The sequence below is a fragment of the Rhipicephalus microplus genome, chromosome 1 (assembly GCF_043290135.1).
Source record: "Rhipicephalus microplus isolate Deutch F79 chromosome 1, USDA_Rmic, whole genome shotgun sequence".
Taxonomy (NCBI): Eukaryota; Metazoa; Arthropoda; class Arachnida; order Ixodida; family Ixodidae; genus Rhipicephalus; species Rhipicephalus microplus.
Window position 1 is genome coordinate 262,754,522 of NC_134700.1, and position 22,734 is coordinate 262,777,255.

At 45.0% G+C, this 22,734-nt stretch overlaps 1 protein-coding gene across 1 annotated transcript in view; it reads right to left on the bottom strand.

Annotated features, from left to right (window-relative positions):
* The window catches only part of LOC119164785 (uncharacterized), a 39,512-nt gene that overhangs the window by 5,487 nt on the left and 11,291 nt on the right, over positions 1–22,734 (bottom strand). The window contains exons 8-12 of the mRNA XM_075894128.1: positions 21,728–21,866; positions 8,237–8,392; positions 6,361–6,726; positions 3,326–3,521; positions 895–986 (exon numbers count right to left, since the gene is read on the bottom strand). Coding sequence (XP_075750243.1) covers positions 895–986; positions 3,326–3,521; positions 6,361–6,726; positions 8,237–8,392; positions 21,728–21,866 — 949 coding nt within the window. The remainder of the gene's footprint in view (positions 1–894; positions 987–3,325; positions 3,522–6,360; positions 6,727–8,236; positions 8,393–21,727; positions 21,867–22,734) is intronic.

Below are 22,734 nucleotides of genomic sequence, written 5' to 3' on the forward strand. Positions count from 1 at the left end.
TACGGAAACCTGTAGTTTCGTTTTCAATCCACGTGTGCTGGCTGCGCAAATACCTTCAAAACCGCGTCATTTTTTGCTTCCTATAATCACATCTGCCACGATTTTGTCCGCAGCGTTTGTGGAGCGCATTGTCACTTTAACTGGTCGAGCGTTGACGGCATTGCACTTTCAGAGTTCTGTAATCACCACACAAGATCAATTCAAGAGAGACCACGGTTTCGTACACAGCGGTTGTGGGAAAAGATAATCGCAATTCTGACAGTGCGTGCGCTGATTGCGCATGTCCTTCCGAAGCTTCGAGCACACTGCTCTTGGCCTTCGTTCCACAGTTTCGACACTGAAGTTCATACAACCCGCCGCGATTAGAGAAAGAGCTCAGAACATCCCAATTTTGGCCCAATAGACATAGCGGAACTTGGCTGGGGAATTTCACGAATTCGTGTATCTGCCGGTCTTGCATCATTGAGACTCTACTGTACGTTTAGATTAATGCCTCCTAAATTCGTTCACAATGAAATACGATGGGTTCGCAAAATGCCTGGATTGGATTGGGCTGCATTTTTGTCAATGTGGCCAGATCACGCACAAAAATTTCGATTTTCGAGAGATTTTCCCGACAGCCGTACAAACATAAAAACTGGTCGAAATCCAGGAGACTTGGCAGGTATACCGATCTCCCACATAAAGGAGGCCACAATGTCGGTTGGGAGTGCTCAGAAAATTCAAGGATATTCAAGGATGGGGCAAAAATTCCAAGATTTTCAAGGGCCTTGAAAATACATTTTTCAAATTTAAAGGTTTTCAAGGACCTGAATGCACCCTGATACTTTTCCATTATGCAAACATGGTTATGAAATAAATATATGCACTAAAAGGTTGAAATAAATCTCTTACCTCATTCATGGCTTGAATGATCATGTTTTGCAGGTTGGAAAGCTTTGCCCTGTTGCGTTGTGTCAGAGGATCGTTATCATCCGAAGCGACTCCTTGATAAATCCACAGAACAAACCGATGACATAGCCATGAAAGCAAACAAACAGCTCTTCATTAAAAAGACAATGACAATATTTTAGAGGAGTGTTATAAATACTTCAGCGCACTGGGAACATAATTTTTTTAGACAGCAAGCACGGCTCAATTAACCCAAACCTTAGCTAGCTTGGTACTTATTTCAGTTCTATAGTTTCTCCTCCTGCAAGGTATTGGATAGAATGAATAAGACCTTATACATAGTGCCTTGCATTGTCTTAATCGTAAGTTAGGTTCAACATGCATGCATGCATGCGTATTTTCAGTGCTTTGCCTATGCTTTCTATGGACAATGAAAAACTAGAATCCCATGTGTACAAAGACCTGCAAATGCAGTTTTTGTTGGGAAAAAATCAATGCCACATAAAAAACACTGCCTTAAATGCCAAATGAAAAACATTGCAAAAAATAAAAAAAATCTATACTATATTGTGAACTCTCCAAAAGGCACACTAAAAGTTTACCTTTGACATGTTATCTCAATTTAAAGGGACAAGCACGGTTTAATGGGCAAACAAACTACAGAATTACCATTAAAAAAAGAAAATATATAAAGAATGCGGGCAAGATTTGAAGGTTGGGCCAGTATGAAACACATGCAGGTGGTACGAAAGGCTGTCAGGTATATTTTAGTATATTCACACGCAGACATTTGACATTTAGGGCACCTGGCAGCTAGTTCACATGCAGCAAGATCTCCCTTCCCTATGCTGATTGGTTCTTCACTTATATGAGGCACCACTGTTCATGGAGCCCTTTGCCACTGCCGACCAGAGCAAGATGATTGATTGATATGTGAGGTCTAATGTCCCAAAACCACCATATGATTCTGCGAGACGCCGTAGTGGAGGGCTCCGGAGATTTGGACCACCTGGGGTTCTTTAACGTGCGCCCAAATCTGAGCACATAAGCCTACAACATTTCCGCCACCATCAGAAATGCAGCCGCCGCAGCCGGGATTCGATCCCGCGACCTGCGAGTCAGCAGCTGAGTACCTTAGCCACTACACCACCGCGGCAAGGCGACCAGAACAAGATGCTGTGTTCATGTTATTCAACACGTTTTGCAAATGATGTCTTCTGTTTGTGATGCAAAAGCAAATGTCAATTCCAGAAGGCCTAGAAGCATCGTTTCCTCTTTCTCAGTGCCTCTAGATGGCTATAGCAGAGTGACAAACATATACGAAAACACTCAGTGGACACCAGCGAATGGAACATTGCTGTACGTTCAGCCAGTGGACTAGCAGCAACAATACAGCATGGTGGCCACATTGTGCTGGGCACCCCTAGAACTTGGCAGCAAGATAAAGGCCTCCCGAGTCACTATGGTAGGTTTCCATTTTTTCAGTGAATTTTTCTGGAGTTCAAACATGTTCATGTTTCTTGGTAGCAAAAATACCAATTCATGTGATGCGTGATTCTGCTTTCACAGGAATGCTAGCCCCTATAAAAAACCCACTTATTCATAAATTACCACCACTACAGCTTAGTGCAAGCTGGCTGTGGTATCAATGGCAGTCGGGCGCGTAGCCAGAAAACTTTTTCTGGGAAGGGAGGAGGGGGGGGGGGAGGGCTCCTTGATTTAGGGAGGTGCACTCCCTTGAAATGGGCATTTTTTGCTATCTATTCCATGGCGAAAAAACATTTCAGGGGGGTGGGGGCGGGGGTCACAGGCCCAGTGTGCCACCTCCTGGCTATGCCTCTGATGGCAGTGATTAGTTTCCAACTATTTTTCAACATAAGTAAAATATAATGTTCATTCATGATAACTACATTCACAAAAATAACAACTAAATTACATTAATGGCTAGCATACAGCAGCGGTCACAATGACTGTGCCCCTTATTTGAGCCTACCTACAGCTTAATCACTACAGCCTTTCAAAAAATGAACAATTCTCTGTTGTCCGCAACCAGGCACTTTATTAATAATTGGAGACTCCTTCTTGATAAGCATAGCCGACAGAGCCTATCTCAATGCCATTGGTTGAAAGGAAACCATGGAATGCCTCATATGTATACTAGCAATGCCTGTCTTTTTCAGTGAACAAGTTCTTGGAGCTATGTTTTCATTACGTCAACAACTGAATATTATCTTTTTTTTCCCTTCTACCTGATATCAAGGCAGCCAGTTGAGTTTAGTACAAGCTCCACTACAGCGTCACTACTGCATATTTTTTTCCCTCTCTCTTGACAAGGAGCAGAGAAAAAACATTGCAAACGATCAAATCAGAAGGACAAGATTGAGAAAAATGCTTTGGAGATACATTTGCCAACACGGGGATGTCTATGTTTTACCTCGATACTGAATGAAATGATTAACAAGCAGTGGATGCTTCTCTGGTCCATCCTTGTTGACAGTGTCTGTAGCAATGACAAGGTCAGTCCACCACTTTACTCTCTGCTCTATTTCTGGAACTGGCAGCAGCTTGCAGCCAGCACTGAAGTTCCAGTCACTCCTGCACAAGGGCTTATCGCCGTCCCGCACAAAGTCCTGCAAAAATAAAAAAAAAAAAATGGCGATTGTAAGAAGTTTTAAGAAAATAACAACACACTTGGTCCTTTCTTTATAGCTTTTTTGAGCCTGCCGAGGTTTTTTTTTTTTTTTACTACAAGCGCGCCACTGTGCTTTTGCTTTCATGGAGCCAGGGTCATGCAGGCTGCTGAAGCAGTAATGGCTGGTTATGTGAAGCTGTGTGCGTGTTTGAAGATGATTATCTGACAGCTCCTGCAAGCCTCGATGAGTCTGTGCTGTAGATGCATATGGAACACAAGGAGCCTGTGTCATGCCTTTTTTAGCCCTTATCTGTCTTTTTAGCACTGTTTTTCCACTAGAAGTAAAAAACCACTATTAGCCCAAATATCTCTTCTAAAACTGAAGGAAGTTCCACGATGTTGGCTGTTAGTACCTTTTCTGCAGATGCATAATTAGTTACAAATTCCCGTTAGAACAATAATAAGTGGGATGTTATAAACAAAAAGATATCTCTACAAGACAACGTGCTACTTCTTAGGAGCTGTAGAGAAAATCTCTGCAGGATGCATTGAACGCTTTAACAGCATCTGTCTTTGCTACACTTCCTTAACTATTAGCATACATGCATTTATTCTAGTTCTGGGGGTGTTTACGAGTGCCACATCTGGCAATCGGAGTGAACATAGAATATACTTTAAACCGCAGACTCTGCATAGCATGACAGGCTAGATGCAAGCAATTGGTCAATAAACCAACATATTATATCAAGTAATGATGGCCAGCAGGGTCAGGAGGGTCATTAAAAGGACACTAAAGTGTAATAACGATTTATGTCAGACTGAAAGCTCAATGAATGACGTCTAAAACAACATTATTAACAGCAGTGCCCTACTTGCGGAGAAATTAAGGTAATGCACGAGAACACATGTGCCACGATTAGGACATTCGCAAAATGATCCCGATGATGTCAGACTTACCGCCTACTAGTAATCGAACTAGCTGCACTAAGCTAAGAGCCTTCTGTGCATCAAGAGATGAAATAAAATGCTGCTTGTTCGTTTCTGTTTCATTCATGGAAAAAAGAGCCGCCGGATGTTACTACGCCGAATGGCACGAGTTGTACAAAATTTCAATTTTTGCCTGGCTAAACTGGACAGGTCGTGTCACCTAGTGGGCTCCAGTTTAACCAAGCACGCCTGCCATCTTGGAGAACATGGCTGAAAACTGTTCAATGGCCATTGTTGCTGCTATGGCTGCTGCTCATTTTGCTCTCCTGCAACTAGTGTTGGCGGCCGCACATAAAGCAGGGCAACGTTGTGCAAAACAACAGTGACGTGAGACGGTCACTTTCAAGTGGGGAATTTTGAAATGTGTTAACAAAATGCGGACCACTAAAACATAACTTTATTTGAAAATAAGCACTTCCTTGGCCCAAAAGTAGCACTACCAGGTTTCTGGACCGCTATTTCAGCAATCAACATTGACTTGATAATTGCCTTTATTGTCCCTTTAAGTACAGAATGAGAATAAAATGAGCGGCTTAATTATCAGTACCTGACAATTATCAACAAGGTGGTATTTAAAGACTTTAATTATACCCACGACATAAATAAGCACAATAGTCACTTCCAGTGGTCAATACTATTTTTTCTCCATGTAGTTTCCTTGCACAGTCACACGTTTCTGCCAGCATTTTTTTACCTGTTGCGAGCCTTCTTCGTAGAAGTCATCTGCTTTTTTCTAATGCCATTGTTCTACCGCAAAAATAACATCTTCTCCGTTGTCAAATCGCCAACCACGCAGCGGTTTATTCATCTCAGGATAGAGGAAGACGTCGATGCGTGCAAGATTAGGTGAACAAGGTGAACACTGCAAAAGTTCATAGCCTGACCAGTGGGCGGCGACAATGGATGCCTCGCACCATCTGTGTCAAATTCTTCAAAAAGTCATAGCGAGCTCACTTTTGAAGAGGTGACATCAAGCAATGTACTCAGTGTGCAGGTGCCTTATTCAAATCAGTTCCTCATGAATAATTTTCCACGCAGTTCCATGCAGTCTGCACCATCCACTTTCAATGATCAATCTTCTGTCATAGAAGATCACGACCTGCATTTTCTTCAACATGACCGGATAATCCTCGATTGAGGGACTACCCACTCGCGGCTAGTCTGTCTGGGACACGTGGCCCATTTGAAAAGTCCTCTTTCACCGCATAATCGTGTCAATGATGGGCTTCCATCCTCACAGGCAGTGTTCATTTCATCGTAGAATTATTGTGCAATGTTGCATTTCAAATTGAGGAGCTTTGTGACACCTTGGGCGTTAGTTTGTTCATGTTACAAAGTTCATATTTTCTACAGCCGCCGAAAGAAAAATACTTCGAACAAAGACAAGAATGCATGACAATGACTCTGATTTTGCACAAAAACTTTTATGTGAACATCTCTATAACTTCTTTATATAACTAAAGCTTTTGGATACCATCTTTCATGTGAGGCCAACAGACAGTGATATCTAACAGGAAAGTAAAACCAATTGAATAATTCAGAACTGCTGGGACAGACTCTGTTGTAATAATACAATAAAAGCTTTTTTATTCGACCCTTATTAATAGAAAAAATGTGATAATTCGGACAAGTTCTCCAGTCCTGGTCAGCATATACACCGGTAAACAAAATGAAAGTCTGGTTAATTTGGTTGTAACTTGCCTTGTCATAACTAGATTAATTCAGATGATCCTTTATGCCCACCAAGCGGCGCAAATATGGGTGCGAATAGGTCCCGTGACATCTGAATGAACAAGCTTTTACTGTATATGCTTTGAAAAGTATATAAGGCAACTGTCAAGCTCACTTGCCTGATGGAATATATCTCCGTATGACGTCAGCTGCAGTGCTGAGAAAGCCCCGCTCCCACAGTCGACCATGCAGCCTCCTATGAGTGGGGCCTTGACTCGCCTAAGCACATGTTCATCTATGGTACACCCTTGATGTTCAAGGTGCTTTGCGAAATCGCTTGGCCGGGACAAGTGCCATGGGGGCACTAGGGAAATCGGCTGAACGGACAGAGAGTCCTGACGAACATGAAAGATGGCAACCTGCCGTGACCTCTGTGAGCCCAACGTGACGTAGAGATCACGATGGCTTCGATCGTCAAAGTCTTGGAAAGGAGTGAATTCTAAAAATGTTGGCGAATGTTGTAAGCAGTGGTTCCAAGTCAGAACCTGGAAGAAAACAATAGTGTACAATGAAAGTACCTATGATTGACCACCAAACAAAGAAGAAACGTATGAGGGACTTGTTTCTTTGTTAAATACAACATAATGAATCAAGCAAACAATGAAGCCAAGGAAGGAAAGGATAGACATTATTTGTCGTTTTTACCTCAAGTGAAATAATTATGACATGCATTGAATTGAATCAAAATGAACGCAAAAACACCTTTGTCGTCGGCTACCAAACAGTTGATCAGCTGCCACCTCATGTGAGGATAACGTGTTACACCGCGCCCTCTGGCAAAAACAGTGTTTCGCACTCACTGCCTTGGCTACAAGTGGCGTTGGTTAATACCCCATTGGATTAAGTGCACATAAATGCCCTACAAAGTGTATGGCGGAACACCTGTCACCTGTCACTGAGATGATTGAACATCAAATGTGTAATTCAAAGGTCATGGGTATGGGCCCCACCAATGACAAAGGTATGCTTTTTCCACTTTAATTCACCTTAATGTGTGTCATAATTATTACAATATAATTAATAACAGCTAATAATGTCCCATAAGCTCTCTGTAGCTTAACACTCTGTTATATTTATTAGAATACCACCAACAAAGCAATTCAGGAGCATACTTTCAGGCTATTAAACAGGCTCTGCACTGACCCTTTGACTTGATCAGATAACACGTTATGGTGGATAAGAGACTGAGTCCCAAACGCAACAACCCAACTCTGTAGGTGTGCGTGGCATGCGAATCTCTCTAGAAAAATGTGTGAAACAGACCTCTTTTCCATTATTCGAGGGCCAGTGGTTATTACTTGATGTCAGTGACCAGACTTTCAAGGTGTTGCCAGTGGCCGACAGTGGATATAAAACGAGCAGGATCCTCCAGACAGTGTAGTTATTTCTACTGCTATCATGCATGAAAGTATAGTCTAGTAACACTTCAAAAAGCTGTGGCATTTCTACTTGGGAGGTGGAGACACAAAAGCCTGCACCTCCGGCCAGTGATCCTGCTTATGGCAAGCATGGCTGTAAACATAAGGCTGATTATTTCTTTAATTATGGAGCCAATCCAACCACCTAACATTAGCAAACTGTGGAGTGGCTCCAGCACTTGGCAGCACCTCATGACAAGATGCGCATCTGATCCACATGCTGCTCTTGATTTATATTGGCTCTTAGCCATAACATGCTATCCGTTGTTTAGCCTCAAACAGCAGGCGCCGGCTGCGCTGAAGAGAGAAACCAGTATTAAAAGAGGGCACCTGAGAAAATGGCAACATTTTGTTACACTTGTAAACTGTCCTTGCCATGCACGACAGCATGACTTGGCTGAGCTGTTCGTAGCAGTGTCTGCTTTCCACAAGATGTGCTTTTCACACATAGGGTGGTTCGCGACCCCTTTAGGGGCCCTATCAGGCAGGACCACAACACTTAACATAAAACGAAATAAGCGTCATTGATAGCCCCTATTTACCAACAGATTGGAAAAAAAAAAACAACTAAACTTACTGGCTGTCTAGTGTGTCGCTCATCCCATACCGACAACATCTTTGAGCTCGCCAAGTATAACTGATGACAGTTAAGAGGGTTTGGTTCGAACAACATGAATTCGTCTTTCAGAAATGCTTCATGTTGTATAGTGCAAAATGTGTGCTTGCGAGAACCCTGAAAAAAAAAAAAAAAAAAAAAAAGAGAAGGCAGACATTAGAGGCATGAAACAAAGATTATTGGGGAATTCAGTAAGTGTTCCCTTAAATATTTTCCCCACCAGAATGTATCTTGCTGAACCACATGTCCGGGACTCCCATATGTTTCAATATTGTGAGGATTTTCAATGTTGATAGGTAAACACCTGTACCACAAAAAGCAAAAAAAAAAAAAAACCTTTCATCAAAGTACTATACAAAAAATGTTTTTAAAATAACAAACGTAAAGATCTTAAGTTCTAAACAGGAAAGCAAGCGGAGAGGGGTAGAAAAGAGGCAACAATAACGACAATTTCGGGTAATATTACAATATATCTTTGTTTTTAAATGACTAATAGAAGAAAAAAAGGAACCCGACCAAAAAATTCATGCCTTGAATGTCTAACGAGCATGACATTGCATTCCTAGCTTTGCAGGAAATATCACTAATACTACAGCAAAATAAGTATACACAGTGCCCCCTAGGTTAGCTGGGTGACTGTCATTAATACAGAAATATCAGCACGAAAAACAATGCAAACAATTAGAGATAGTCACTATCAACAAAGACTGCACCACTGTCACAGAGTCTGACAGAAATAAGCTGGTAATTAAACTAATTTACGGGATCCTTCAACAAAAAAGCAATAGGAATGACTGTTCCAATTTCACGAAAGGAAGAAAAAAAAAAACGAAATACCATCTATTTTCACTATAAAATACACACTTTGCACAGCGAATTGCTGCCCAACAGCTCTTGTGATCAGCAGGCATGAGCACAGTTTACAATTAAAAGATGGCAAAAGTAGACAAAAAGCATGTTATCGAGCCACGTGAAAAAGGAAAGCCACAATACAGTATACAACCAACAACTTCCATGAACCACGACTAATGCTGCCTTTAGTTAGGGGGGGGGGAGGTAAAAAAGAAAAACGTTCTCCCGGGTGTTAGAAAAAAATGCTTTGCGTTTAAACAAAAAAGTTTTGTGACTGTCAATAATGATTTTTTCTTTGAATGCGAGAATTCGAGCGTAAAGTAGTTTGAAAAAACATAGGACTTTTTGTGTAGTCACCTGCGCCCCTCTTAAGGGGAGATGTTACTCGAAAAAAACGTTTCTTAAATCCGTAGCACAGGGCAATGAGATTTCTGCTACATACATTGGTTTTTATGCCGATTTCAGATATATAGTATAATCAGTTTTGTAGCAAGTCGCATAGCTTTTGTTTTGTACCATAGCAATGTGTATAATATCACTCTTTTTGGGCACAGTTTTTATGTCACTAAACCTATATCATTATGAGGCATTATTCACTCATACTGCTCTACCTTTAACAGTAGAATGCTAAATAAATAACAAAAAAAGTATTTATAAGACATTTTAATGAATAAAAAAAAATTGTAATGTGAGAATGCTTAAAGTGCACAGCCCATACTACTTGCTTACTTTAAGTTCATAGTAAATATATAAGTGTTATGAGGTTATTAAACAAAATAATTTCACTCCGCACATGTTAAAAAGTTTGTCCCAATCTGGCAATCAGAAGTACAAAAACATGATGTCCGAACTCAAGAAGTTGCCAAAAATTGCATATCATGAAAAACACCTTAAACGTAGAAATGAAAGCTCAAAAGTTCATCAACGTGGCAAACATATGCTTTGTGAAATGATTTCTTCCATCAGGACAGCTTGGAAATCGTAGCTATTTTTAGCATGTGGCTTTTGTGAACTTCTTATACAAAATACTATGACAAGTAGCCAATACTATGGCAAGTAGACTATGGCAAGTAGACAATTTCGAGATGACCTTAGAAAATAAGCTTTTTTTAATTTTATTAGCCATCTTTTGCTCTTTATACGGTTTTAACCTACTTCGAGTTTAATTACAGACTTGATATTTTTTGTCTAGAAAGTAGAGTAACTAAACTAGTGAAAGCAAGTAACAACAAAAAGATATGTAATATTGAGAAAATTTGCATTTTTCAAATGGCATTTCCTCTTTGAGGGCCCTCACCAGGTGACACAGTCAATTTTATTTAGACACTGGCAGTTGTTGCGCTGAATAAAGAGCACTGTGACACAATAATTTTTCTGATCAGTTCATTAAAAGCTGAGGAAAACAAATGTTTTCAAGCAGCACAAAATCATGATGCGAGAAGACGAGCTTTAAAACCTTGCCACTTTCCCCGCGTAGCCTTGGCAAGCCAAATCCTTTCCCTGACCTCATCAGTGCACGAATGTAAGGATCACACGACAATTACCGTAATTACTCGAATCTAACGCGCACCTTTTTTCCGTTTAATCGAGTTCATAAATCGCATGCGCGTTAGAATCGAGTACGAACAAAAAAATTACGGTCAATCTATTGCCATCGGCAAATCCAAAATGGCCGCCCCCTACGTGCGTCGGCATGGCGTGTCGGCCATTTCTGCCTATGTGTGTCTCATGTGCGGCACTTCGTACGTGTGCTGAGGAGTTCGTCATCTAGTAGTGCATTAGCATCGACGGCGTGGAAGGGCCGACTCCAAAAAACTCGAGTGCACCACGATGCCGCTCTTAAAAGAAAAGTCATCGCGTGTGCAGAAACGGACGGAAATCGGGCCGCATCGCGGTCGTTCGGAGTTCCCGAAACGTGCGTGCGGGACCGGCGGAAACAAAAGCAGAAGATTGTCGACAGTAAAGCTTCACGCAAAGGCTTCAGTGGACCACAGCAGGGTCGGTTTCCGCAAATTAAAGAGCTGCTCGGCGAGTATGTGCTTGAGCAGCGAGTGGCACAGCGGCCCATGACCACAGAACTGCTCCAAGTGCGGGCTATGTAATTAGTCTTAGAAAAAGGTCTTATGCGGAGCCAGTTTAAAGCGAGCAGGTGCTGGCTAACTAACTTTATGAAGAGGAAAGGCTTTTTCCTCCGAAGGGGAACATGCATATGCGAAAAAATTTGCGGAGGAGTACGATGAAAAGCTTCACAGTTTTCAGAGGTTCGTCCTAAACTTGCGGCGCAACAACGGCTACCTGCTTGGGCAAATCGGGAATGCTGATCAGACGCCTCTTGACTTCGACATGCCTGGCACCACAACCGTCGGGAAGAAGGGGACGAGGCAAGTTCGTGTGCTGACATCGGTCCACGGTAAAACTACAGTGACGGCAATGCTCTGTTACACGTCAGATGGGCACAAGCTTCGCCTGTACCTCATATTTAAATGGAAGACCCTCCCGAAAGGAGTCGTTTTTTCAAGTGGTGTGATCGTGCGGGCTAGCAAGAAAAAATGGGTGCGCGTTTCAGTCGATGTCTTACGTTTTTTTTTTTTTTTTTCACGGTGGAAATCGGGTGCGCATTACAATCGAGGGCGCGGTAGAATCGAGTAAATACGGTACGCATGAACATGTCATATGAATACGAGGTCATAAGCAAATGACTTGCCTGAACTAACCCGAGCCCCCGAGACGAGAGCGTTGTTGTAGAGGCGTTCCCTGCACTTCATCTCTGCAAGCTATGCAGAATGCACCCTCGCCGAACAATTAACTTTCAAATTAGGCAACTTGTCACCAAAGCTGCGTAATTTGTACAGACACGAGACTACCAGTATCATCAGCCCGTGCCGTACGAACATTTAGTTAGACGGCGCCGGATAAATGAGCCTAACCAGCGCCAGAACACACAAAGTCGCCCCGCCGTGGTGGTCTGGTGGCTAAGGTACTCGGCTGCTGACCCGCAGGTCGCAGGATCGAAACCCTGCAGTGGCGGCTGCATTTCCGATGGAGGCGGAAATGCTGTAGGCCCGTGTGCTCAGATTTGGGGGCACGTTAAAGAGCTCCAAGTAGTCGAAATTTTCCGAGCCCTCCACTACGGCGTCTCTCATAATCATATGGTGGTTTTGGGATGCTAAACTTCATATATCAATCAACACACGAAGCCATGTCTTCCACAAAAATAACTTCGTTATGTCTGAAATTTCGTTATAAACATAGGTTTGTAACACCGTATTTATGGCAAGACTATTCTTTCTTTGCTTCGTTATAACCGATAATTCATTATATCCAGGTTCGTTATATCAGAATTTGAGCATAGTTCTGTTGTAAGGGGTGATGTCTGCACAATGCGTAAAGCGCGAGCATATGAACGCACGCAAAACGGAGGCATATGAGTCTCGCATCTCGCTGCTATTCGCAGTACACATTAAAAAAAGGAAACAAACACAATCCATTTGGGTGTTCTATATATACTCTCAAGTTTTATTCATCTATGCAAGCCAAAAATTATGCAATCTTCACATGTGTCAAATAATTATCACAGTATCACTTGCTACAGTGGGCTATGTCGGAGCGCAGGTAGGTAGAGAGGACGTCAAGGCGCTACCAACTACATAGGGCCATTTTTCCTCATACGACATCCACTCATTCTCTGGGCACGCACCCGCGAGAGTAAGGACAAGTGTTCAGTTTGCAGGCAAGAAGGGCAGCGTTCAGCTTGAAATTTGATCTATTTCCACGACGCATAGCGGTGTAAATTTTGGCAGACGTGACAGTGAATGCCCGGCGTATGCATTGTGCTCGCCAGCTCAAAGTGGTCGCACCTGGTGAGAGGCCCTTTAAAAATATGAGATAGGGGTAAAACACATTTTTTACACCTATCATTAGTAACGCAAGCAAATTTACTACAAATTCCAACCAACTAGCATAAATTTTCCAAGTAGTAATATTGTCACTATGCAGAAAGAGCAGCAGTCGAATACAGGAAACTCACTTTAATTATACCAGAACACTGGCAAACTGATCGGAAGAGAACCTCGTCTTCTTCTCTCGCTGCTTCGTTGTTATCTTGGTGCTGCATATTCAATGTGGCATTTGCCCCCCTCCAGAGAGCAGCGTCCCTATGCTCTTCTACAAAAGACGGTGTAGTAGATGTATGGTGTAAATCAGTCCAAAAAGTAGGGCTTCATTCGGACAACGTGCACGATTTCTGGTTTTGGCAGGCGAGTTGTCGAGGGGCTGTCAGGAACGACCACGTAATTAACGTCGCTCAGGCGTTGTAAACCTGTGTAAGGGCCAAAATACTTCTTCATCAATTTTTCAGACAGTCCCCGGCAGCGGATAGGACTCCATACCCAGACTTTGTCGCCGGCCCGATAGACGACATGTCGGTGACGCAGATTATAACGTTGGGCGTCGTAATTTTGCTGCTGGGTGATTCGGACGCGTGCAAGCTGCCTCGCTTCTTCTGCTCGTTGGGTAAAAGATACAGCGTCCAAATCGATGTCATTGCAGTCGTGCAGTAACATGGCGTCAAGCATCGTCGTCACTTCACGGCCACGAAGGAGACTGAACGGCATTCTTCGTGTAGTTTCTTGCTGTGCTGTATTATAGGCGAACGTGATGTACAGCAGGATGTCGTCCCAGTTCTTGTGATCCATGTCAACGTACATACTCAACATGTCGGAAATAGTCTTGTTGAGGCGTTCTGTCAAGCCGTTGGTTTGTGGATGATAGAAAGTCGTTTTCCGATGGGCTGTTCCACTGAGCTCAAGCACTGTCTTTAGGAGCGCGGCCGTGAAAGCGGCACCTCGATCCGTTATTATGATTGTTGGAGCACAGTGCCTCAGGACGATATTTTTTACGAAGAATCGTGCGGTTTCAACGGCGGTGCCACTTGACAAAGGCTTTGTTTCCGCGTAGCGCGTAAGATAATCAGTGGCGACTATTACCCACTTGTTGCCAGCATGGGATGTCGGATATGGTCCAAGGAGATCCATTCCAATTTGGGCAAAAGGTACCGTGGGCACTTGAATTGGTTGTAATAGTCCAGCTGGTTTTAACGGTGGCGATTTGCTTCGTTGGCAATCGAGGAACATGCGCACGTAATGCTTCACAATAGCTGGAAGTCTTGGCCAGTAGTATTTCTGTTGGATTCTGGCCAATGTGCGTGTGTATCCGAGATGACCAGGTGTTGGCTCATCGTGGCAAGCACAAAGTATCTCCTCACGGAGTGACGTCGGAACGACAAGTAGGTGGGTGCTTCCTCTGGGAGAAAAGTTCTTCTTATAGAGAACCCCACTACGTAAGCAGAATGACGGCAGACTCCTTGCAAATCTTCTAGGGACGGTTGTTGTCCGGCCATTCAAAAATTCAATAAGGGGAAGCAACTCACTGTCTTCTTTCTGCTAGCACGAAATCGTAGTGGTGTCAACGACTCCTACAAACGCCATGCTGTCATCTTCTGTGTCATCATCACGCTTTATCGGTGACCTTGATAAGCAATCGGCGTCGGCGTGCTGCCGTCCGGACTTATACACGATCGTCATATCAAACTCTTGAAGGCGTAAGCCCCACCGTGCGAGCCGACCAGACGGGTCTTTCAAGTTGGTCAGCCAGCAGAGGGAATGATGGTCGCTGACTACGTAGAAGAAACGATCATAGAGGTACGGACGAAACTTCATAACCGTCCATACGACAGCAAGACACTCTTTTTCCGTTGTGGAGTAGTTGGACTCGGCGCGGGAAAGCGTCCTACTAGCATATGCGATCACACGCTCGGCTGAGTCTTGCCACTGGACGAGTACAGCGCCTAAACCCACGTTGCTGGCATCTGTGTGGACCATGGTAGAAGCATCCTCATCAAAGTGAGCAAGCACAGGCGGAGTCTGCAGGCGTTGTCGGAGATCGTCAAATGCCACCTGTTGATCGTCGCCCCATGTGAAAGAAACGTCTTCTCTTGTGAGTCGTGTTAACGGCGAGGCTATGTGGGAGAAATTGGCAATAAACCTTGGGTAGTATGCGCGTAGGCCAAGGAAATGCCTGACTGCTTTCTTGTCTTTTGGTACCGGAAATTTTCTGACGGCCGCAATCTTATCGGGATCAGGTCGAACACCTTCATGGCTCACCACATGGCCTAAAAATTGGAGCTCCTTGAAACCGAAATGACACTTCTCGGGTTTCAGTGTCAGGCCGGCAGACCTTATTGCCCTGAATACCGATAGCAGCCTGCTCAGGTGTTCCTCAAATATTTTTGAAAAAACAATGACGTCGTCCAGATAGACCAGACATGTCTGCCACTTAAGGGGGGGCGCGGCAAGTAAAGTGCCGATTTTGGTCAAAATATGCGATTTTCTGATTTATTTTTTTTCGTAATCTTCAGACCTTCAACTTCCTTGTTCTAAAATATTACAGCGAAACGTGCGCTACAAATCCCGCAAATAGTGTTTTTGCCGAGGCTAGTCGCCAAAAAGTGCGAAAAAAAAGCCCCTGAAACGGTGTTGTTCACGCCGCACAAACGCGCCAAGTTGTTGACAGTGGGCCGCCATTTTGGTAGCTTTGGAAAGAGGAGAAAGCCGGCTTCCCGATGGTCGCAGTCTCGTATTTCGCCGAGTGAAAATAAAAGCGCGAGGAGCAAGTAAAAAAACGAAAACGAAGAACGGCAATTGGCTGCGCGGGTCACGTGGTAGCAGGCGCGACCTCTTACTGGTCAAAGCTGCGCCGCGCACCTTGGCAACCTTGGAAGCGCGAGCGCATCTGCGGCCGCCGTGTCGAGAATCATCCGGCGTGCGCTTCGTTTTTTGCCAGTTTGCTGTTTTTGTGATAGTTCGCGTGCTTTTTTTACCAAGCTTTGTTACATCGGTGGTCTCTTCTGAGTGCTTGCTCATACTGCGGTGCTATGTTGCCGCAAAAAAAGTTCCGGAGCGTCCACAAGTACGGCAAGCGTCGGAAAGCTTGGAACAAAGGGCAGACGACTGCGGCTGCCGTCCCAGTCGCAGTTCCGGACGGAGCATGCTCTTCGAGCGTCACGGAGCCTCTACTCAGACCCTTCGCTGATTGTTGTGAGGCCGAGAGTGTGGAAGGTGCCACATCGTCGTATGTCAGACCGCCGGATGCCGTCGACCGTGATGGACGCTCTCGCGAACCCGATTGCGGTGGCACCGCGTCGGCAGCCGTTGCAACTCCGGGCGTGCGCGCGTCGAACATTCTATCGCGAGTTTCGGCCCAGATTCCGAGCAGTGAAGAAATCGCGCAGCGGGCGCAGACAAGGCGGGATGTTTTGGATGCCGTAGCATCGAAGTCCGCTTCAAAGCGGAAGCTCGAGCTTCTGAACGAAGGCTGCGACGAAAATGACGGCGGTAAGGACTCCACATGCTTCATTGTAAATAAGAAGATGCTGAACGGTCTGCTTTCGTCAGTAAAGTGCAACAAGTGCGACGAAGGGTCGATACGCCTCGAGACTACGCACTGCCTTGGACTCGCGGCGAGGATGGAACTTTTTTGTGACAATTGTGGCAGAGTGAACAGTGCGTGGTCGTCCCCGAGGTGCTCCGGGCAACAAAAAACGAACCCCTTTGAGGTAAACGTGCGTGCTTTGAGGGCTGTGCAGTCAGTTGGCAGGAAACAATCTGCCATAAATGACATTTTTTCTGCGATGGACATTTCGCATCGAGCACTGCACCACAAGTCCTACCAGAGACTGCAAAGGAAGTACAGCCACCCTGCCACCACATCAGCTGCCACCCGCATTGAAGCAGAAAGTGCACAGAAGGTGCATGACATTTACAAGGACCTAGGAGGAGTGCCAGGCAACATTGACGTCATTTACGACGGCACGTGGATGACGAGGGGGCACAGAAGTCATATTGGCGTGGGCTGTGTAATCGAGCTGTACACAGGCTTGGTTTGGACCACTGTGTCCTGTCCAACTACTGCCAAGGCTGTGCTGTTGGCCCCAAGCCTGGTGACGACAACTATGAGGAGTGGCTTGAGAAACACAAGCCACAGTGCCAAAAGAACACCGATGCTAATGCAGGCCAAATGGAAGTAGAAGCAGCTAGGATCATGTTTGAAAGATCGTTTACCAAGTACAAGCTTCGATACATCAATGTGCTCTGCGACGGTGACAGCCGTACGTACCTTGCCCTCACGCAAGACAAGGTGTATGGCTACATGGTGATTAAGAAACAGGAGTGTGTGAACCATGTGAAAAAAAGAATGGGCACTTCCTTGCGCAACCTTCTTGATGAGCACAAATCCAAAGGCCGAGGACTGAGCATGGGTGGCAAAGGCCGGCTGACGCAGGGCCTGATAAAGAAGTTGACGAATTATTATGGCTGGGCGATTAAGAGCCACCCCAACGATGTTCCTGGCATGGAGAGGGCCATCATGGCCACTTATTACCATGTAACATCCACAGACCAGGATCCACACCACAACCTGTGCCCAAGTGGGACTGACTCCTGGTGCCCGCACAATCAGGCATTGGCCAAGGGAGAGCCGCTGCCGCCTCACAAACATAAACTGCCCCCTCACGTGCGAGTGGCACTGCTGCCAATCTACAAGCGCCTCTCGAACAAAGAGCTCCTTGAAAGGTGTGCGCAGGGAAAAACCCACAACGCTGTGGAGAGTATGAACAGCCTCATTTGGTCACTCCAGTCCAAGAGCCAGTTCGCCTCCCTTCGAAGTGTGGAAAGTGCAGTTGCAGATGCAGTCTGCCGTTTCAATGGTGGCTGCAAGAGTGCGCTGCAAGAGATCACTGCTCAACTGGGCTTCAATCCAGGAGACTGCTCTTTGCGGCGAGCAGCCGAAAAGGATGCCAAAAGGGTAAAGAGGGCTCAAAAAGCGCATTGTTCCACGACAAAGAAGCGCAAAACTGGGTTGCGCTCTACAGAGGCCAAGGCCACAGCATCTCAGGATTACTGCCCAGGAGGATTCTGAGTGTTTTAGCCATGTTGTGAACTTCCAAACAAGAGTGAACTTTCAAAGTCAGTTTTCTCAACTCTTGATTTTCGCCTATGTGCCTTCGCTAGAACATCTGTCATTTTCTAACAAAGACTGATAGAGTCGTTCCGTTTTTTGCACTAGGCTCAGGAGGCCTTTAGCAGTGCAATAAAGCTTTATCTCTCTTCTTACTCATCATTTAAAATTTTTAGAACACATTTTATAATTACTGCGATGTGTGCGCAAAACAACATCCATGTTTTGGAAATTTTATTTATGGTTACAAGAACTAGAAAAATCAACTAATAGCTTCTTTGCACAAGTTGATGCTTTGGGAACATAATAATATGAAAAAATAATTTCATTTAGCAATAATTATCTCTTTAAGTGTGAAGAGCATTAATTAGTATAATTATGCTTGTAACTCAAAAAGTACAAGAGGTATTTGAAAACGGTTTTCATATTTGGAATCCTCACAATCATCCACATACACACACCAAATTTCATCACAAACAGTACATTAATAAAAAAATTAGTTTTACTTGCCACGTCCCCCCTTAAGGCCTGACAGAACGGTATCCGTCAGTCTCTGAAATGTTGCAGGGGCTGAGCACAATCCAAATGGCAAGACTTTAAATTCATAAAGCCCGTCAGACGCTACAAAAGCCGTTTTTTCTCTATCTCGCTCGTCGACCTTAATTTGCCAATACCCACTTTTGAGGTCCATTGACGAAAAGTAGCGTGCATACCTCAACCTGTCGAGTGAATCATCGATGCGCGGTAATGGGTATACGTCTTTCTTTGTCACACGGTTCAGCTTACGGTAGTCGACACGAAATCGCAAGCTTCCGTCTTTCTTTTTAACCAGCACTACCGGCGATGCCCAAGGACTTCTCGACGGCTGGATGACGTCATCATCGAGCATTTTCTTCACTTGTTCCTGGATTGCTCCACGCTCTTTCAGTGCTACGCGGTATGGGTTCTGCCGTATTGGCCTTGCCGTCTCCTCCGTTATTATTCGATGCTTCGTCAGTGGCATTTGACTGACCCTCGAGGTCAATGAAAAACAGTCTTTGAACTGGTGAAGAAGGTCTACTAGACGCTGTCTCTGTGCTGGTGACAAATCCGTGCTTACGTCAATAGGTGGTGGGGCTGATATGGCTTGCGGCTCGTCCTGTTGTACTACACAGCACTCGCGGATTTGGGTGATCTCGTCGAAGTAGGCAGCTGTAGTGCCTTGTGTAATGTGTCGTCGTTCGTTGGTAAAACTCGTCAACAGAACCTCTGCTTCACCGCACACAACATTGACGATACTTCTGGCAATCGCAACACCGCGAGAAAGTAGGAGCGTCAATACTTGTTCAGCGATTCCTTCTCCAGTATTCTGCTCGCTGCACGTGACTAAAACAAGGCGCCACGATAACGGAGGTACGGTCACATCGTCAATGACTCGTAGTGATTTTCGGTGTAGCGCTGCGCTTTGATCCGCTGAAAAGGTCAGTACACCGTCCGGAATATTAATGATGGCACCATATTCACACAAGAAATTCATCCCCAAGATTGCCTGTTTGCAACACTCCGAAAGGATAACAAAAGTTGCGACGAAAGATGCATCCCCTATCTTCATTCTTGCGGTGCACTTTCCGGTAGGTGTGAGTAGCTGCCCTCCAGCTCCTCTAATCTGTGGTCCTGTCCATTCCATTCTAACCTTCATGAGCATGTCTGCCAGACTCTCACTCATTATTGAGAAGTCCGCGCCAGTGTCGACCAATGCCATGACGTCATGTCCGTCAATCGTAATTGCAACTTCGGCTGTAACAACCCCATCTTTCGTCGGTTCATTGAAAATGTGTCTCTCTTCGCTCGGCAGTATTGGGGTATTTTCAGCACTTCGACGATTCGCAACCTTACCCCCTGAGGTCGCTGCTTTTAGTTTCCCCGGCGTGGACTAGGAGATCTCCCTCTTGGCATGTCAGTGGTGCTTCGTCTAGAGGATGGAGAATAACGCCCAGGAGAGGGTGAGCGTGACCGAACCCAGGAGGAACATCCCGCGGGGTCATGACACTCGTGTCGACGTCAGGTGCTCCATTGAAATGGCGCCGAGGAACCGTAGAAGGAAACCCTTGGTACCCTGCGGCGCGATACGGGCAATAACGAACGATGTGGCCTGCTTCCCCACAGTGAAACCACAGGGGCCTATGATCAGGGGTACGCCAGATGTCAGTTTTGCGAAGTGGTGGCCGCCTCGGCGTCGAAGTTTCTCTGTAGTACCAAGGCGCTGTCCGCGGATGTTGCTGGTGGTACTGATGTGGTGTCTGCACGTTCGATGGCTGTCGGCGGACTACGTCTGCATAGCTTGCCCTGGGAGTGCTCGTGTTCGGCTCAGGAAGCGAGAGCGCTTGCCTGATCTCCTGGCGTACAACTTCCGTTACCGAGGTGATCGCGCAGTCATTCGGTTTGGCGATGAGCTTCTTGACCTCTTCTTGTACGATTTCTCGTATTAGTTGGCGCAAAGAACCTTCGTCGGGTGTTGTTGCTGTGGTAGTGGCTGCCACGCTGATCGGTGCACTGTGGGTTGGGCGGTCATACTGGCGATAACGTAGATGCAGTGCGCGTTCGATAGATGTCGCCTCCTTGGAGAATTCATCCACACTTGTAGGTGGGTTTCGTACTAGACCAGCGAACAGCTGCTCCTTAACGCTCCGCATGAGGTGGCTAACCTTTTTGGCTTCGGGCATATTAGGATCTGCTCGACGAAATAGCCGCGCCATGTCCTCAACAAACATCGTAACGGATTCATTTGGTTTCTGAATCCGTGACTCGAAGAGACGCTGTGCGATTTCTCGTCTTTCAGTGCTCGCGAACGTGTCAAGGAACTTCTGCCGGAACTCGTCCCAAGACGACCACATGCGATTCGTGAACCATGTTCGGGCTCCGTTTTGAAGCGGAAAATAAACGTAGCCCAATTTCTGTGTGGTGTTCCAATCGTTAACATTCGCTGTGTGCTCGAATTCCTCGAGCCAGTCATGTGCATCCTCATATCCGTTTCCATGGAAGTCAACCGGAAGTCGAGGGTTCAAAACAGTCACCTGTGTCGTGCTTGGGCTGGACATTTTGGGGCCAGTGCTTCCAGGCGCCGTAATGCTTTCTTGCACAGTCACGCTTTCCGGCAATGGACCAAACTCCGGGCTGAGGCCTAACAGGCGCCGGATGCTGCGGTGAGTTCCAAATCGCGAAGTTTGCCCATGAACCAAAAACGATAGAAAACACTTCCGTTTCACTTCAGAACAAAACATAGATAGCTTACAAACAGAGTTCTCGTTCCAGTCAAAAATAAAATTTTTCGTTTTCGCTTCATTCTGATACACTGGCATCCTTAAATTAGAAAAAGGTAGAATTTTTTTATTTACAGAGAGCAAATTTCTTGAATAGAATTTATGACAGGTCTCTTGGGGCACAATTTCAAGAAAAGCTGTGACAATAGCCGATAGGAGAGTTACGATACCACAAAAGCTACTCAAGCAGTGAAATAACTCAAATTCACTGCCAATGAAAGGCAGCGCAAAAATTATATGGAACATATGCACAGATTTTCTTCGCACAGTAGCAAATCAAAAGCCATACCGGTCGTCTCGCATCGAGGCTGTACAATCCAGAGCGGTCCATGTAGCAGATGTGTCTAGGATGGCTTCCAAAACTAGTGCACCACCACTGATTGCTGGATGGACGTTCGTGAGACACGGAAGCTCTCCACGAAGGTTCACTGCAAAGTATAATTTATTCACTTCTCCCTTGCCATTGAACTTGTAATGCTGATGTTTGTTAGCGAACAAAGTCGTGTCTAACATAAGAGCACATGCATAATGGAGTATAGTGCATGCTTATTTAAGAGTATACTGACAAACCTCAATATAACAAAGTCGGTAATGTTTACAATTTGCTTTGTTTTATAAAAAAGGTTGTTAAATCTAGCTTGCTAACAGAACTGTAGTCACCAAAAGCTTCATGTTTGCATGGTAAGTGCCGGAAGAATGTTCTAATAATACAGCAGTGCTACAATAAATCAACTTCAATAAAATTGAGAAAGAGAAGAAAAATATATTTTCCTAAACCGACCATGACTAGATGCTGCGCCGCCTGTATATGACCCATGACGAAAAAAGCAATGATGATTGCCAGAATGTGATGTAAGCTTTTGAATTTTTGATACAATATACTACAGTTGATCCCAGATGTATCCAACTCAGATATATCGGATTATTAACTATATCGAACAGGCAAGCAATCCCCTTAAATTTTACATGTAAACGTATGGGACCGGTGCACCCATATATCGAACTCACGCACTGCAGGACATTCACTACATATATCGAATGCGGCACCGCGCCGAAGCACTTTTCCTAACAAATATTGATCAATTTATGACCGCACTCTAATAAGTTCCGATCCCCCTTTATGTGCAAAGCCACGAGTGACTCCAAAGCCACAAGTGACATCGATATTGCTAGCATGTCGACGGCAGGAACTCGACGTTGTTTTTTGCGTATTTTGCGACTGGTAGACTTGTGCTCTTCTCAGCTCGTTTCTGACAAATCCTCATTCTGAAATTGAACTGAACATTGACCCGCACA